Here is a 19,520-nt window from a genome sequence, read left to right as displayed (position 1 = left end):
AGCTGGAGTAATAAGATAACACTGTCGCGACACGGTCGAGTCAATACGTAAGACGTTCTCCGGTGCAGTTTTCCGCGCCGTCAATCAGCTTCCCGTAGAAACTCATCGCGAAGGAGCCGCACGGATAATAACGTCTTCCCAGGAGACCAACCAGTAATAACCGAGTGGCGGCTGAAGATTGGGAGTTGGCGGTTCGGGCTCGAATTAGAGGGGTAGAGGGGTGGTTCTCTTGGAGGACAAGGCATGGGTTAGAACGTGCGAGAGAAACGAGAGGAAGAAAGGGACTCGGGTACTTCCTCTTTACCCCCTTGTCCCACCTACCGACGACGACCGGCGATGTATCATCCCTCCGTGGTTGCGCCTCCACGCCGTACAACTCCGTGCCTCCACGTGCAGGCCGTTGCCCGTAGAATACTTGTTGGCTCTCGTCGAGAAGCAAACAGCCGCATATTGCCCTCAAAAACTACCACCCTACTGGCACGTTTTTAATAACGCCCTTACGTGACTCCACCTTTCTCTACCCTGTGTACTCGTCCACTGGGTTAAACTCTCCGTATCCGATACGCCATCGTCGCTTCGTTACTCTCTATTTTCTTTCGCTTTGCTCTTCATGCTTTTGTATATGCTTCGGTCATGGGGTAGGTCGCAGATACAATATCACCTATCGTTTCTTCGCAGTTTCTTTCCGCTTTCTTTCGATTCGCAGATTTTTTTAAAATAATAGTAATAAAAGCGAGCGAATTCCCAAACGAACTTTCGTGCAATCCTCTTTTCTCATCGTCGGTGATTTTCCTGCCCAACAGTTTCTTTTCTATTTTCCTTTGCACTTTCTATTCGAAGGCGAGAAGCGTTTCTGAGCTCGGTCATGGTGTTACTTTGAGTCGAAAAGGCAGGATATTTCGGTTATTCTCTTCTCTTTCAGGGAGAAAGAAGCGACTTAACCGCGCTCTTCTCGTAAAATCCTACGGCTGGTGTAAAATCCGGCGGATCTGAAATTCGTAGACCGTGCCAGACGCCTGGGAAACGTCCGGCGCGATTACGTCTATTTAACGCAACGGTTTCGCCGCTTGCAGCTAGCGCGCGGTTCTTCCGCGGTCGTAAATGAAAAGCGCGAATTACACCGGCAAGCTGAAAGCGAGCAATCGTGAATTTTTCAAGATGGGAAGGTGCAACGTGCAGAAATCTATTGTCTATTCGAATCCTCTATCTTTTCATTTCGCGTTTAATCTCGATATTTAGTTTTAAATTTGTTTTACCTGAAATTTTTGAACTTTCATAAACGCGACGTATGCCAGAGGTGACGTAACTACGGAAAACTGCCAAATTTTCCACCGATAACACATCGCGCGAACGATACAGGGAGACGTTTCGCCCGTTTTGTATACGAGAAATCATTTACTTTCCTAGAAAATATCACGTGCGTTATTAGACACGTTACACAAACTTCGGAAACCTTCGACCGAATCGCAAAACCATCGCGTTGGAACAAAAGGGAGGTAGAAAATCGGCTGCCACGCGAGACGTTTAGTCGACTCCATCGACGTCTTATCGAATCCGCCTTCCTGATGCACGAAAAATTCGTACGAAATATCCTTTTAACGGTTCGATCCTGGCATATTCGAGCCACGAAAGAGAAATACGTGACCGTCCGTCCCATTCACTCCCACCCTCGACTCTGTCATTTCCTCTTTCTTTCTCGCTACCACCGTGTACGCCATCGCCCTCGAAACTCGTAAAAGAGCCATTCGTTTGACTCACGTCGTTGCCCGTTTGTTATTACACCGCTCGTTACAAAGTCAATTCTGGCACTCGTATTCTCGTGTACCGCTCTTTACGTTCGCGTTCGTGAAGGGGAGAACGGGTGGGGTCAGACGCAGAGAGAGAAAGAGGGTTGCTCGGATCGGGTGTCGAAGAAGATGATCGTCGGAAAGCTTCGTCGTAAGGACGTCGCGTAACGATGTTAACATTTTCTCTGGAAGAAGCTCGAAGAATGGCGAGGCGTATTTGTTCAACAGACACGGCTGCTCGAACGACTACTTCCGCGGTCCGCGAGACCGGTAGAAAAATTAGACTTCCGTCGGTGTTTTACGGTTAGGAGGCTCTTTACGACGCGGTGCACGGCGTACCTGTTGGTCGGTTGGTCAATCTGGTGAATGAACGCCGGCAACGAGCAGCGCTCGGCTGCTTCATGAATTTGCTATAATTGCACTCGATAAGGCGTTTTCTTTGGTGGCAAATGAGTCGTATATATGGACTGTTTTTACAGGAAAGTCCGTACGATACCGATTCCGTCCAATGTTATTCGATAAAATTACGTTAACGTTTAAACGAAACAGACGTTGCAATCTTATGAATTTCAAAACTCTCCAGAATTCAATCTTCAATTACTTGCCTGCGTAAAGTTTCTCGAGCATCGTGCTTCCTTTACGTTACATTTAAGGGCGAAACTTAAGACTCCAACCTCCGATTTATCAATAATTTAGCAACGGTGTACAAATTGTGGCAAACACAGACAACGAAGTTATTTTGCTTACGCAAACATCTCTTTAAAAATAAGAGTCATTTAAATCGAGATTTAATTAATTTAAAGGAGAGAGGAGCAAGAAGGAGCTGAAGCCGAAAGGTAAATGGGACCGTGGCAACGGTAATAAATAGTGGTAACGGTAATAAATAATGGTAACAGAACGCGAGAGCTCGTCGTTGGTAAACGAGCCTAGAAAAGATTCGCGTGGAATAAGAGCGGTTGAAACAGTAGCTCGACAAACTACGCAGAGGCATTTCCCCGCATGCCATAATATCCATTATACCGCGGTACAATGGACCAGATACGTCGTTTAATATACAACGAACGGGTAATGCTATTGTCGTTGCACGGTAGAAAGTAATTACTTCATTGTCTCGATAAATTGCTCGCCGCTCGCCACGCGTTTCGTATGCTAATAATTAATGAACGTGACAATGCGAGCGGGGATCTATTCGTGTACGTTCGCTTTCCTTCTCTCGTTATGATCGAGCCCCGGTTACTGATACTCGCACCTTCGTTTTCAAACTGTCGAACGTCGTTCGCGCTATCTCGCCATGTACTTCGACTTTCCCTCTTAAAATTTCTGGCGAACGAAGAGGATCGGGTTGCTACTCGTATGTTGGGGCCTAGGACTCTTTTTCCAAGCGTGTGCGCTGTCACAGTGTCTCGTTGTGATTCGACGAAATAAATTTCTATTCGAGTCGCTGTCTCTTACTTGTACGCGTAAAAATATAAATTTTCATAAACGTCCGCCGTCTATTCGTAATTAATACTTTTTGACGCTTTCGAGTCTACGCCTCTTAGGAAGACGATGCTGTTGTTTCACTCCGTAAGAGAAGGGCTTATTGTCGACGTTGTGTCAGACTCTTGGCAAAGTTAGCTACGATGTTGATAGAACGTCAAAGGGTTAGAACATGGCTGACACGATGAAAGTTCAAAGTTATTTCATCAAGATTACTTCTGAAAACTACAGCAAGATATTCTTCGATATACTGTATATACAGTTATTGATTCTACGCGTATAAAAGTATAAATTTCTTCGTAATAATTGCATAATGTTTAGCGACTATTGCCTTTAATTTGTTTCTAAATTCGCAATTTATTAGGTTCGTCATTTCGAAAATTGTCTACACGGCTTTCAAACAACGATCATGGAAAACGATTAACAGGTAGTACGAAAAGTCCTAACATTTACAAATCATACGTAATAATCAAAGCCTCGCGCCAATCCTTTCGTGTCTTAATTTGCAACCAATTCCGTATTCCATTTCAAACGCGCGCTAATCCTGTATACGACCATTTCCGATCAAGTCAATTATCCGCTATCAGAAAAATACAAGAAACGTAGCAAGTTTACAAACGATACGCGAGAAACATAATCCTGGAGCAAAACAAAATCCCGATTAATGCCAGCCGCCATTGGTTCCACCGCAACCAAGAAATAGCCTGGCTTCTACGCGTGGAAGTTCAAAGCTCGTGACAGAAGCCATTTCTAATGGACCGTGCGCCATCGTCGACTGATTTTTCATCCTAATTTGCGGCGACAAAGTCTCCAAAGTGGACGTCCCTTAGAATCTTTCGACCAGAACCAAGAACGAGCTCGAAGGTCGAGAGAATCCGCCAGTAGAAAGGGAGAAGAAGCCCGAGGTTCGGAACCAACGAAGGTCGAGGAAGGGTGACAGAATGAGAAAAAGGAAGAGAGAGAGAGAGAGAAGATGAAAAGGAGACGAGGGAGATTCGAGAAACGACACATCGACGAGTCTCAGGAGCAGATAGTTTTCTTTTTCTTTTGTCGTGCCTCGTCACACACGCCCCAGACGGTCCTCATCGGCCGGAAATAAATTACCACTCGAAATCTCCGAAAGCCTTTTACCCCCAACCCCTGACCTCGAGATCAAGAAGTCGCGAGGAACAATTTTATTGTATTTCTAAGCCTTCGTCGGGGAAACGTGTTACTAGACGGACGGAAAGCAGCCCGTTTCAGAAAACTGGATGAGAAAAACAGAGAGAGAGGGAGCGGGAGAGAGAGAGAGAGAGAGAGAGGAAGAGAAAGTTGGAGTGGCGCAAGATATAAACTTATAACACTGCCGGAAAGACGGTTCTAATACGATCGCTGCGGCTTCGAGCGACCGATCGGAGCGAACGAGAAGAAAGTGGAGACGATATTAGTGACAGAGATGGATTGCAAAGAGGTTTGGCGAACGGAGGTAATTATTATTTGTCGAGAAAACATTGTTCTTTAGCGTTCGCGATGTTTGGATCGATTCCAGATTAATCGTCGATTGTTCGAAAAGAATCGTTTATAGAATCTGTCGTTACGGTGATGCGACAATAGACCTAACGGAATACCTTTCTACACAGTTTCCGTAGATGGAGTAAGTTTCAGGCGAAAGCGTTTCAAAAACCTTTGAAATATTCTTAGCGAGGCAAACGTTAAGCGCGGTAACACGTATATCAAAAGATAGAAGGTAGCGAAACAAGAGCGTAAAAAGGTTGGAGCGCGATCACTCTTACGCTAATAGTTGCTGTATTAATTATCTACTGCGAAATATGTTTTATTCCCACGTACGTTAATGCACGATACCGACGTTTATTTCAATGCTACTTGCTTAAAGCAACAACGTTATCGACATTGTCAAAGATGAGAATAAAATATTCCGTATAAACATAATGTGCTTTTATTAATTTAATTAAGAGACTGCATTACCTTGTCGAGTACCTTGTCTTTTAAGATTTACCTTCTGTTGTTATACTGAAAGTAACCTGAAAGTAAGAAAATTCTACGCAATCTCAACTTTCTCCGAGAACATCGTATTTTCCAAATAATCGACACATTCAGCGAAAGATATTACGACTTCCGCGTTTAAAAATAAGAGGACGAGGCGAAGTAGCGGCGATTCTATCGCGATCGTTCGAAGCAGAATGGAATCGTGAAACACGACGAAAAGACGTTGGGACGAGGAAGGAAAGACAGGGTAAGAGCAAAAAGAAGGGAAAGAAAGAGCGGAAGAAAGACAAAGAGAGAAAGATTAAAACGAGCCGTGTCGTGCTGCGACGAAGAGAGAGTTGGAGCCGCGCTTCCATTACTTCATTTCCAAGGCTGAAAGGTGCAGGACAATGGAGAGCCCCTGGAAGGTTGACACGACCGAAAGCCGCGGGATATCTCGATCGTTTCGAATGTCAGGAGCGAAAACCACAGACATCGAAACTCAAAATACGGACAACGCGGAATTTTGATTTTTTGCAAATTAAAGGAGATACAATTGTTTGGGTTGTATCGTGCATCTGGAAAGTAAAAATCAAAATTAGTGTACGTTACGCTCGAGCGATATCTCTGGTTAATTTTGCATCGCAGCGTTGCACGTTTGGTTTCAGCTGAACTTTATAATTCTAGTCCCTCGATCATATAACAGAAACACACGTGGCATCGTTCATGATTATTTAAACGATGCAGCGTTACGTATCGAGTAACGCGAGCGGTAGATATACGCTAAATACACGTAACGATGTAAATATTTATTGATTTTTAATGTTTGATGTTACGATTTGTCAAACACGCGATATCTTGCGAATATCGAACGACGTGGCAGAATTTATCGGACATATCGCTTTCGACGAAATATGTTATTAACCTTCGCAATTATTTTGCTTTTGAGGTAGAATTGTATTACTACGTTTGAAGAAATAATAATCGTATACGGAGAAATTAATGATCCGATTACGAGGCGACGATATTTTCCCGTTATAATTCATTGATTGAGGTGTTTACATGTAATTTTCGGTACGGTATCGAACGAATATGATCAGTTGTCCGGAACGGGTGATTATAATTTCGTTTTGTACCTGAATTGAAACGAATTAAAAAGTGTCGAAAGAAATACGCGATAAAAATATTCGAGAGATATCTGTTTCTATCGTCGCTGATACCTTTCAAACTGTAAAAAAAATATAATTTTATAAAAAACTGTAAACTTTGATGAAAAATTGCAAAATCGATATGAACTACGCATTAAACGCGAAAGATACCTATCGATAAAAATCAACCGAAAACTTCCAATTCTCCGTTAATCCAAATTCTTGTCGTTAATCCAACTGTGGACGTGAAACGTCAAAAATTATACACGGTTAGAACATAGCCGACGTTTCGTCGCATCGTTTCTCTGACTCATGCAAGCAACATTTGTCTTCCATCCATTTCTGATGCACTTATTATCCTGTGATAGCCGGTTCGTGCTTGTCATCGAGAATTACTGTGTCACGAGTGCAACGACGATTGTCAGACGTTGTTATCTCAACGATCTGTTATTACCATAGCGCATTGTGCACGGAATACAAAGTGACAAGAACGTGAACACGTTCACGGCATGGCAGCGCGGCGCGTCGTTGCAACGGTAAGGCTGTTATTTAACCCTCTGTATCCGGAATTTTGTTTACTTACGAGAAAAGAAATTCTGTTTGTGACTGGTTGACGCGAAACAATGGTACGTTAACGCGATATAACGATACAGCGATTGATAAATCAAACGAGAATTAAGAACCTTCGAGCCTATTTCAGGATTTACTCCAAAAGCTAAAACAAATTGTAAATTGAATCTTGTAATTTCTTCGCCGTATTACGCGTGCGATTTACACCTTCATCCGTGTTCTTTCGTTACTTACGTAGTTTACCGTTTCAACTCCTCGATTATTTTCTCGTGTTATTTTTTCGTCGGTGGTGAAGCGCTCGACATTCGAGGGAAGAAAACGAAGGAACGGGAAGGGAATAAAGAAGACAACGGTGGAACATCGACTTCGTTTAGACCGTTTCAAAAGAGCATATTTCCGTTCAAAACGAAGAGAAGAAAATTGCTCGATACAAACCCAGGCCAGAATTCGTGTATTAAACGTGTACGAATACGAATCGAGTTTTAATAAATTCAAGCTCCCCGAAACGAATTTAAATAGACGCGAAAGAAAAGGGAAGCAAAGGAAGAAAAAAGAAGGGAACAGGCAGGAGAAGAGAGTTTACGAAGCACGGTAGAACCGCCATTATGCAAACTCTCATTATCCAAATACTTGGGTGTCTGAACTGTTCTACTATCTGGATGCCTGCTCCAAGCAAACCGAACCTCCAGCAATTGGAATTCCTCGAAAAATGCTCCTTTAACTCTTCTGATTCGACTTTCATCGATTCGGCCAATTGATAACACCGATTGTTATCGTGAATAAAGAGCAAAAAATGTTATAATATAAGTATGTATCTATATATATATCTGATCTTGCTCGACAAACTTATCCAGCTAACCGATTATATTTATCGCATCGATCGTAATAAGATTAAAACGATTTGAAAAATGTATTCCCCTTTTTCTTTCTCGAGAAAACGCGTTAAAGTTCTCGTTTCCACGAGATTACAAATTACGGTTAGAATTGAAATCGGACGTGTATTCGCGCGCATCCAGACCCACCTATCGATGAAAATTACCGACGATTTCTCTGAAACTCGAAAAACCGAGTTTCATAATTTCAGAAAAGGAAATTCAAAGGCTATACGCGTCTGCATAAGAGGTCGGCATAACAGCATCCTCGTGCCAGGAACAGTATATCATTCGGGAAGTGAAAAATGTTCCGCTTCTATCCAATTCTCCCTACTTCACGGCTCGCGATAAGAGTATTACCGGATGATATATCGTGGCGCGTGTTTACACGGATATTAAAATTGTTTAATAAAAGTAGAGAAAGCATAGCCTCTCCCCTCTTTCTGCCATTATTAATACGCGAATAAATAATATATTGGACAACGCCTGTTTGTCTATCATTATCGCACAGAAAGTGCGCCGTCGCGTGGAACGTACTCGCAATTCTATTCGCAAAAGAATTCTATCTCTTGTAGAATTCACTGGAAAGTAGGTGAAAACGTAAGAAAAAAACCTGTCGTTTGCTTCTGCGCCGGCGGAATCGTAAAATTGGAAAAGAAAATATCCACTTTATCGACACGATGTATTTATTTATTTATTTTGGATTTATGCCACGCGATAACGGCAAAAGCGATTCTTTTTATCGTTACGACGTAAAACGTAGACCTCGATCTCGTCCACCACGTAAACCCTCCGATAATCTACATCGTTAGTAGATATCCTTCCTACGCAGTCTATCCTCGTCTTTTAAATCGCGCGATGCTTTTTTCTCGGCGTATCGACGATAAGTACACCGACGCGAAGAACACCGAGCGAGAAGCGCGTTAAAGTTTAATCAGAAAGCGTAATTTCGCCCGTGCTGTTCTCCAACGTCGAAACAGAAGCTCTCGTTTGCGAATAGTTGGGCGAAAATAAATAACGAAAGGAACGCAACGGTGTGCGAGGAGCGCTCCGGTTCTACTCGACGATGCAGCGTGAGAAATTCGAAGGGCAGGTGAATTCTCTGAATTAAAATCAGCCGTAACCGGAAAAGGAAATTTCGATAACCCCCTTCGCCTATAACAGAACGAACAATTTTACGATTCGATGGTAAAACGTGGCGGAATGGCGAACAAGTAGCGTTCGCCGTGTTACGTTTGCACCCTCAAAGAGAAAATCGTGTGGGAGACATAATAGGAATATAGGTACCAGCGAAAGCACTAGCCATGGAATTTTCAAATAACATAAGTTACCTGGATATTGCCGGGCACGTAAAGGGCAGAGCGAGAGAGGCAGCACTGCGGAAGAAAATGGCGTGTGCGATTCCGTCATTATTTTATTTCGAGAAACGCCATTGGAATATCTGGATGGAGTCGAAACGCGTCGGACCGTCTCCTTCCTTCCTGTTGTCGACCTCGACGAATAACCCCACGTTCCCCGACTTGTATTAACCTTAATTTCAACGTTGGCTCCCGCGGTGAATTCGAGCCGCTACTAACTCCGAGAACGATCGTGTAGCATGATAATTTTCCAACAATCGTCCAACGACCAGGATTCCTGGGTTGAGAATCGAGAATTAAGCGCGAGGTACATTTGTTCGAAGAAAGAAGGTATTTTCGTTGTTTGAAGAAAATAGACGAGGTGATTTGAATCGAGGAGATGCGAACGGAAAAAGGCGTAGAAAATGGCGTGGATATAGAGGAAAATCGATCGATAATATATAATTCTTTCTTCCTTTATCTTAAACGACGCTAACCGACCAAGTTCGTATTATAATTTGCACTGTAATAGCAATAGAAGTTGAATATTTCAACTTTTCCGAATGTATTATTCATAAAAATACAAAAAAAAGAAGAACTAAGCTCATCACCGTTTACGGACGATATACAAAACTAACTCTATCACGTTTCCTTATAAGGAAATTTGTATCAGCGACCATCGGGGAAGAATCTTCGCACCGGCGTTTATTCGATTTAAGGACAAACGACGCATCGTCTCTCGCGGAACATGCGAAATTATTAAGGGGATTACACGGATCTCATCGAACTCACGACTTGGTGCGTTCGTGAGAGAGGAAAAGGCGGGGAAAGGTGTTCGAGAAATGGAAGAAGAAACTCGAGCGATGCGGCCTTTAAGTGGCGGCGGAAAGCGCGGAACTGTTTGAAAAACTCGGGTGCAAGTTTTATTCCCTTGGTGTCTTAAACTCTTGCCGCAGGAGTTCCGTGCACCTGCACCGGCAAGAGGAAACTTCCTTATTGAAAACTATTTGTTGTGTTTTCCAATTCGCGACTTACACAAGTCGTAAACGAAAAATTATACCGCCCTAACGAATCGCGTCGCAAACAGGAGTGGCTAACCACGGAAAATCCGGCTATTAGACACGATTCTGAAACCGAATTTAGGGAGACGGATGACTTGGTTTAACGGAGCTTGCGCTACTTGCACCTGTAAGCTTTTCTCTTCCGAACATTTGATCCGAGAAACACGCGTGTGAGAGGATCGAAAGTCGAACGAAAAAATCGAGTCGCGTTCAAAATTATTTTCTAAAAAATCAGCGGAAGGAAACAATCCAAGCTATTTTGTCCAATCTTTAACTATCTGAGTAATCCAATCCATAATCTATAGTAAGTATTTATATTTATATTTATCGTACTAGTACTTGTACAACGATATAAAAATACTTAAAAATTACTAAAATATCTTTCAGCAAACGCAAAAGAAATATTTCAAAGTCTGTGCAATTTCCATCGAGAACCATCAACCCCCAAACGATAAGATCGTTCTACCCGATATTTCCACCGGTTAATTCTTAACAGCGCGTAGATATCTATTTTCATCGACGTCAGACGACGTTTCGATGAAAAATAAAGTAAAATGAAAAAGAAGAAACACATCGTTAAGCGTGGTATTACGTAATTTGAAAGCAGACTGAACGAGGGTCGAGGATCGCCGTAAACAATTTACATCCAGCACGCGGGGGAGGGCAGTCTTTAAACTGCAAAAATAAGTTGCACGTGGCACGTCGATGAGATTCGTAATAATAATAACGAAGTTAATTTCCCATGGCGGATCGTTAAAACTCGACGAACTGTCGAGCACGCTCGAAGTAAGCGCGTCGCGTTGTAATTGGGGAAAAATTTGAAAACAAAACGTTTGTATGTTGTGTGTGTTTTGTATATATATACTACTTTGACACGGGAGAGATAACGATCGCGCGTGAAACACGTTCGTGGAGAAAAAGTGACGAGGTCGTGCCTCGGTCGCGCACCACGACGAAACGTTTTCGACCGTTTATTACGAGCCACGGGAACTATCGAACTTTCGGCATTAAAATCCGTTTTTCCCGTCCTTGTCCGCCTCGTTACCGAAAATTGAAAATCATTAAAGCCTCTAATAGATCGGCGAAAATTCCCCGAGGATTGCCAGAATTTACAAATAAAATACGAAAAGCTATCGAATATGGTAGTAGTTGGGTACTTTGACAGCATCCTGAAGTAGAAAAAGATGTTTAAGTCGCTTGATATTTTGCCTCTTGCGCGTTTCGATGTTTTTTTTTACTTCTTAGATACACGTACAATAACACGTACTGTACTATATCGCAACGAATTTATCAACGGTATATCCACTTTTAACAGACGAGAATCTGACTTCAGACCTTCTACCGAGCCATTGTCCTCGCTTTACTTTTACTTCATATTTCATCCGACAGCTTTATACGCGATTCGCGACGAAGGAAAGAAGAATAAATAAAAAATCTATTATCGTGGAAAGACGGACGGGTCTCGAGAAGCAAAGTGGAAGAAAATTGGATTCTTTTTTATTTATGGCCACACGACACGGCCGTAGTATTAGCTGGATATCGTTAAACAGAACAACCGTACGATCCATTATTCCAGTCGGGGCTTAAACTGTCGTTAACGACTTTTCGCGCGTTCCTCGCGTAACGTCGTTACGCGAAACCGCCCTTCTAAGTGGCTCGCCAGCTCGAAACCAACTTTTCCCCGATTTTTTTCTCCCCACCCCGCCTCCGCCCAATCTCTTCTTTTTTCTCCTTTTGTTTTACCTGTTTCATGCACCAGCGTCGGAGAGCATCGAGATTCCGCTCGGAACTCGCCAGTTTTCCGCGTTAATTGCCACATTATCGCGACCTGTTGTTCTTCACCCCTTTCCCTCTGTATCTACCCTGTGATACGAGCTTGTTTCGCGTATATGCCGCATGTAGGACTTACCTGAAACAGAAAGATAAGAATATGTTAGATGGTGGTTTCGTTGTGCAATGTTTACAGAAAACTGGAGGAAATAATCCGATAACACGGAACGTTTTCAAAGAGTGGTTCATGGTTAACTGGTTTGGCAAGTTTGCGCGAACGATGAGTGGGACGAGGTCCTCTATTCTTCGTGACTCATGATGAAATTGTACCGCGCTTGTTTTACAGGCAATAATAACTTTTTATTAAAATTTAATAATTCGTATATTTAAAATAATCGAACAATTGTAACAATATGGTCGATTTAAAGCTGGATGTATGGAGCATACAAAAGCATTCGTGTATTCACAAACAATTTGACCCAAAATAAATCATTTATTTTTGGAATATTTGAATACATAGAATGTAATGAATCTTTAGAGAAATTTTGTAACAAAAAAGTCGAGTCGATCGAATTTAATTTTTGTAGGAATTATTTATCCTTAAATTCGTGCATCGAACCGTTCGATAAAAGACGCACAAGATGTCAAAGAAATTACATTTTACGCTACAAAATCGCAATCCACCATCTCGCGATCTCGATGCATTAACTTTTTCTCCCTACTATTCTCAATTCTAGTTATCTTTTATACTTTGCTTGCCGTGGTCGCGTTACTTTTGCATTTCTATTTTCCACGAAAGTTCACGGTCCAGAAGTCGGTCAACGCTGAGAATATCTTCCCGTGTCGAATTCGCGCGATGAAATCGGGGTTATTAATGTCACTGGGCGTTCTAATTTCGCCGAAGGGAAGAAGGGCGAGACCAGATAGAAAGAGAAAAAGACAGAGAGACAGACAGACAGGCAGACAGACGGATAGACAAACGGACAGACCACTTCAGACGAAATGCCATTCAAAGGATATACTAAAAACGAATCAGAAAAGAAAGACGCTAGAGAATTAAAGTTGGAGTTGCCTCGCTACAGTCAGCTACGTATTGCGACTTTTAGACTTCGAACGTTTCTGCATTTATGGAGGGACTTTAAAGATGCAAATATGCACAGAATATACGTAATATGCAAAAATATATAAAATATCCAAGACGAAGTACCCGCTACGATATTTAGGATGAAACACGTGTTCGCATAATGGGCATCAAGGATGAAAAACACAGACGTAAGGCAAAAATTCTGGTTCGTCTGGCGACGTTGGACAGTTTTACCGACTAATCGTGCAAAAAAACCGATAATTGACTGGAGTCGAAGAGGTAGAAGAACGGGGAACCGAGAGGAGAAAAATGTGAAAAGCGAAATCGCACGAAATTAGGACTTAAGAAACATTTAAACTGCTTCCTTCGAACAGAACTGGTAAACAACGGAGTCCAATCTTCTTAATACCAAAGATATCGAAAATCAATGTGATCGAAAAGATTGTGCTTCGAGTTAAACAAGAAATCGAAGAAAAACAAAATATGAAAGTAGTTATTGAAATTATTCGATTATAGGTGGCAATTTTCTCGAGCAATTACGTGTAACGGAACGTAGTTGATCCAAGTATCTTTAACGTTTGTTTGTTGATTTTTCATTAAGTGTAGATATAAAAGATTACATATATATACGATGATTTGTGATAATCTTGATACTTATCATTAAGCGCTAGATGCTAAATGCTAAATGCTTTCTATCAAGCGTTATTACATTGTTTCGATATTTATATGGAGGCGACTATAATTACAAGACTACCTTTAACGATCTGATGCTTTCTTCTTTCTAGAGTATTTCTCTAATATCCAACGACTATACGATTCATTCGTAATAAGATTAAGGTGCCGTAAATTAAATTTTCCTATATTTATATTTCTTCGAGTCATAAATTTGAACGAAGCAAAATAACGCAACGATCGACCGATCGAAGCTTCCGGCTTCGTATTCGAGCATCTCGCGATTACGGTGGCGAAATGACACGGAAACGGTTGTTCTCCAAAAGAATAGCGGCTAGTACACCTATAGTCCTGTCCGGTTCGTGCTTCGATGCGCCCGCTCAATGCAGAAAATAATTTAAAAGGGAGCAAAAGTTCTTTTGAACGGATCCGGGAATCCGACTAGCAGCGAGCAGTACTTCTTCGATTATCGTTTTTGCCCCGGCGAACAAAACAGGACATTCCCGGGATAACTAGAGCGATCGAGTTAATACCGGAGTTAATACCGGAGAGTGCAAGACTGTCCTTCGGCGTCGTTTAATCGAAGAAACGGATGCTGTTCGTGTTTTTGGAAGCGATAACATCAAGATCGATGTAGATGAAAAACACGGACGAATGGATTTTTTGTAGATCGTACGATGCGATGTACGTATCGGAAAAAAATTAATTACGACCGCGGGGAGTACGATGCGGTGGAATAAATTGAACACGACGATGAAAATTTGTTACAAGGAAGAGAGAATAATTCTAACCAAAGCTAAATGATCCAACATCCCAATACTTTTAATGGTAACACTTTGTTTGTTGCTTATAGGCAGAGTGCACATGTCTATGCATTTATGACAAATGTAAAGATAGTACGAGATATCGAGCGTAAGATAAATTGGACGATATTTAGAAAATATCGTTACTTATGTTCTATTCCTCTACCAAAAAAGCGTAGATTTTATGTCTATGTATAAGAATATAATTATTTTATTAACGCGGCGAATTCGATCAATTCGAACATTCGCAAATTTGATAGATACGCCAAACAGCCCCCTCTTTCCCATTCGCTATCCCCTTATCTTCGTCCAACGGCACGATACAATTAAATTCGTCTTAAACATTCGTCTTAAATCGTGTTTCTTTTTATTCGATTCTTAGACAGCGTACAGAAGTACGGCATAATAACGCCTTGTCCTGAATTCGTCGTCCACGGTCTCCTTGGTCGTATGCAACGTTCGTGGAAACGATATTCTTTTCATCGTCCAGCGGGCGTCGCGGAGGTGGACCGTGAAAACGCACAGAACGGGCAAACAGGCCGCAAACGACGTCCTTACGAGTCCTTCTCGCAGCCTCTCCTCGAAAACGTTACGCTGCCATGGGCAAATTTACCATGCAAATTAGCAGATGTATTTCTGGCCGGACCCGAGCGCGCTGGCGAAAGTACCGTCGAAGGATCGTGGCAAAAAAACTCGTACCGCGGCTCGAACGGAAACGTCCGGCCTGCGGCAAGAATAATTACGTAATCTCGGACGAAACGCCCCAGGGTAAAAACTGGCCGGTACCGCCGTCAGTCCGACTTTAATCCGACGGTTTTTGTTTATTACGCGAACGTTTCCAAGACGCGTGCTAAATATCGCGAGGGCCGAGCAACCAAGAAAAAGGAGGATGGAATACCGACGATTCAAATAGAAGATGTCTGGCGATATTTTCTCGCCGTATCGTCGCCAATCTGCATATACTCTGTAAAGTATTTAATAAATGATCTGTTACAACGAGCGTTTTCATGCGGTTGAACGAAGGGGGAGAAAAATGATGGATAACGTTATGAAACGGAGACGATCTCGCGGCGATACAAATTCGAAATTACAGGCCGCCGCCGCCAGAAAACGCCAAAGATAATATGCAAAAGAGAAGCTTAAAAAGTAATTACCGGTGAAGAGGGCGGCGCTGGTTAAAAATTGGCGTACATAAAAAGTTTTCTAATTTCAGAAGCCAAGAATGGAGGTGGTGGAACACGCGCGCGCGACCGAGGGCGGAAACCGGGAGAACAAAGAGGAAGAGCAATGGCGGAGGGCGCGTAGTTACGTCGGCTCTACGCCACGTTTACGCGGCCACTCGAGTACGTGAGTGGGGTGAGACGAGCTCGAATAATTTAATATACGAATATTTCGCGGCTACTCGAATGCTACGATTGCTACGAACGAGCTTCGAGTATTTCGGATGCTATTATTCGCCGAGGTTACACAGATATCTGCGAGTCTCCAGTGTTTGAATAATGTTCGAAAGCGTCTATCGTTGATTGCACATTTTTGTCATTACATATATCGGTGGCAAAAACGCTTTGGTGATAGACGCGTTCGATGGAAATTTATAGAGAAATATGCGTGGTAAAGTGAAAGACCAATTCGGGGCTGAAGGGGTTAAGACATAGAACGTCGAACTATCTGTTATACGCAACGATAATTCTTGTAATAAAAACATTCGTTTTAAATCATTTTTTTTTTTCATAAATTCGTTAATTCGACGTGATTTCGTTAACTGGATCACCCATATAGTTTTTCAATATTTCCACTCTCACACGTCTAATCTACGATCTAACGTTTCCGAAAATGAAACCAGGCAAACATTTCGCTTGCACTCTCGCGTTACACGCTTCGCCAAAATCAGGCCATGCTTTATCCAACAGTGCGAAACGATTACCAATCACTTAACAGTCGTAGCAGACAGCAGTTCTTATCGTAAATACCAGAAACATGGTGAACGTAAACTAACAAAAATTCCATCCCCTTTATTGAAACAGATGCTGCTAGTTGGAAAAGTTACTGCTTCTCCAGGCAACGCCGTAGTTCATACTTAACGGCTCGCATTTAACAAACATACTGCACAGTATCGCCCCATTAACCTAATTAGGTATATGGTATTAGAGCTATTGCAATTGTATGCACCGACAGGCAGACGCCAGACCGAGTAGATGGTCGAACGCACGCAGTCTGGCACACGACGCTGCGTTTTCGAGTTCTAGATTCTGTAGAATTTATGTCTGACCACGCTCGTGTGTTCCACTTGAAATTTTTTGCGCGCAGATTTTCGGTACGAAACACGGGAAATTCACCCTGGGGAACCGTAACTCTCTTCACTCTGGATTCTTTTCAACGTTTAATATCACGCGCTCTTACTTCCCTTCTATTTCGTATTTTTCTCTATTTTCTTTTTAGCTTACTGCTACTTTTTGCTTTATGCGCTTCTTTCTTCCTTTTTTCTTTCTTTCTTTTTTTTATTTAATTCATTATATTTTTTAAAATACCCCAACGACTTTCATTTGCATAGAGAACCGTGTACGCGCAGGATGTTGAACACGCTAGCTGCTGATAATACGATGGACTCCAAACTTTCTATCAGGATATCTCGAAAGTTCCAGCAGTTTTCAGTTGTTCATTTTTGAAATTGAAGGTTTCTATGTAAAACATGCTCGATGCACGCTTCTCGACAACGAAGCAGGAATATTAAATCAACTAAATATTATCTACTCGTTAAGTACTAGCAAGAATCAAATATAATTAACGAGTAGAAGCATCCGTATAATCGATTATATAATCAAAATAATTATTTTGAAGTATATTTCATTCAAATAACTCCTTGGAATACGATCTTACGAAAATGGCAACTTTATGTTTCGTATCAATATCGATATTCGTATTACAAAATGTTCCGTAGCCAATGAAGTTTAGTTGTAATCTGCGGCAAAACGCACGGCGTGATGCCATTAAACTTACTACTAGTTACCGCAAATTTTCAAGACGCTATTTAAAGCTGTGCTTTCGAGCAAAAATGAGGAAGAGAAAGAGAAGGAGGAAGCCAGTGGAGAGCATTTAAGACGGCCTCTCGATGGAGGGAAATCGCGATGCACTTGACGTATCGACGCTGTTCGACGATCTTTAACGATAATTGGCGGCGCATCGATGAGAGTTTCACAGAAAATATCTCAACGATCCTTAGATGGATCGCTGTTGGCCAGGCTTTGCCACGAATCGCCGGCAATCGAATTTTATTGTACGCGATCGGTTTCGTATGGATCAATTACCCGGCGGCCTATGGTACAGCGCAATTTGAACGATAGTTCAATCTACCGGGGAATTTTTAAAGAGTTCGCGAATGTAACGAGTTCGATGGAAAGTTATGAATAGCGGGGAAAACGGATATAAGACTTTTTTGTTATGCCGAGAGAGAACGTTCTAGAATGAAAGTCGTGCGACGTGTTGCAACCTTTGGACATTACAGGATAACGTATTACGCAATTTGCGTCAACCGTCTAACAACGTTCGGTGATACCTCGATACAAAAAATAGAAATCTGAATTAAAATGTTTTAATTGCGTAACAAATTTATTTTATTATAATTTACTACTAAAAGTTATCGTTATTAAGTTAATCAACTATTTAAGAAAGAAACGAAAGTTCCGTAAATCTTTTCTTCTTAGGTTGTGCTAAGTGCTTCTTCTATGACGAAATCAGTTAAGGACTCTTCTTTCGTACTATGCAAATTTCTCTGCTTGTTCCTACCGTGAGTCACTCGTGATCAAACATTCGCATCGTCTCGAACTAATGCCGGTAATAATAAATCGTTGATTTTCATCAAGAAATACGTTATTAGATTCGCGGTGATCGACCTGTGGCTCGATCCTTCAGCACGTACGGTGAATATTCAGGCAGATGCCAGCCACGCCACGTCATTTCGTAGACGATGTTTAAGGACACGGTTGGCGTATCCTGAAACCTATGGCTCGCTCGTGAGGATTTTTCAGGATAGCTCGCCGTGTCGTGGGATCACCTGATCCTTGCTCCGTCAGATTTTTACTTTGGCACGAAGACGTTTGAAAAATGTGTCGTACGAACCGACCGTGGGTACCATAAGGAACGGGAAAGGAAAGAACACGCGACCCCTTGAGTACAGATTGTCATGCGGTAGAACGACGAGCCTTGCGGAGAACGCGGAAGAGATCGCACAAAAGGACGACGCAATGTTTCGTAACCTGATGTTATTAGAGCTCTTATAAGAGGTTTATCTTTCAGCTAAGATATACATCGATTTTCTGCACTTTTCACACATGTATTGACTCGAGGAACTGTCATTTTTGCGAGTAGAGTGTTTCTCTTCGAGTGCCGGTGGCATTGTTCTTCACATTTGTGACCGATCTGAAAACTGATGATCGACCGTAACTTTTACCATCTTGACAACGCTGTAATTATTCCAAACACCAACAGGACATTACATTTTATATTCTCTACCAAGTCTAGTATTCGCAGAGGTAAAGAACGTAATAATTGCTTCCATCGCTATTTAATATATTATACGCCGGTATATCTTCTAACAGAATCGAAACACTATCGTTATTAGATACGCAAGCCTATTCGACTCAATTTAGATATATACCGGTCAAAGCGTATGTTTTTTATTTACTTTGCGTACTCATGTATACTCTAAATGCATAAATATCCGCAATTCGAACATCAAATAGCGACTATATTCTAAGCGACGAATCTCGTTAAATCGTAACCTTAGGCGTCTTATTCGCGAGAATTTCACCGTAAGGAGGAAAGAAATGGACTAGTCGGAACAGAGCCAGGTTGTATCAATCGAACTATCATACATCTACATAAATCCAATTGAACTATCTTTTGGATATATATCCGATTGAACTGAGATAGTTTTATACCTTCATAGTTAGGACAATAGGATCCGAGACATGAG

At 41.9% G+C, this 19,520-nt stretch overlaps 1 protein-coding gene across 17 annotated transcripts in view; it reads right to left on the bottom strand.

Annotated features, from left to right (window-relative positions):
• The window catches only part of LOC132906381 (protein muscleblind), a 408,430-nt gene that overhangs the window by 239,947 nt on the left and 148,963 nt on the right, over positions 1-19,520 (bottom strand). The window contains exon 1 of one of the 17 annotated variants that reach the window (XM_060958514.1): positions 11,963-12,104. The exons of 15 other annotated variants lie outside the window; for them this stretch is intronic. In XM_060958514.1, the coding sequence (XP_060814497.1) occupies positions 11,963-11,971 (9 nt within the window). In that variant the 5' untranslated portion in view covers positions 11,972-12,104. Of the gene's footprint in view, positions 1-11,962; positions 12,129-19,520 lie in introns of those variants that run through there. One more of the 17 variants, XM_060958524.1, reaches the window with a different exon arrangement.

Source organism: Bombus pascuorum, chromosome 4 (assembly GCF_905332965.1).
Source record: "Bombus pascuorum chromosome 4, iyBomPasc1.1, whole genome shotgun sequence".
NCBI lineage: Eukaryota > Metazoa > Arthropoda > Insecta > Hymenoptera > Apidae > Bombus > Bombus pascuorum.
Note: the sequence above shows the minus strand (reverse complement) of the source record. Positions and strands in the feature narration are given on the sequence as shown.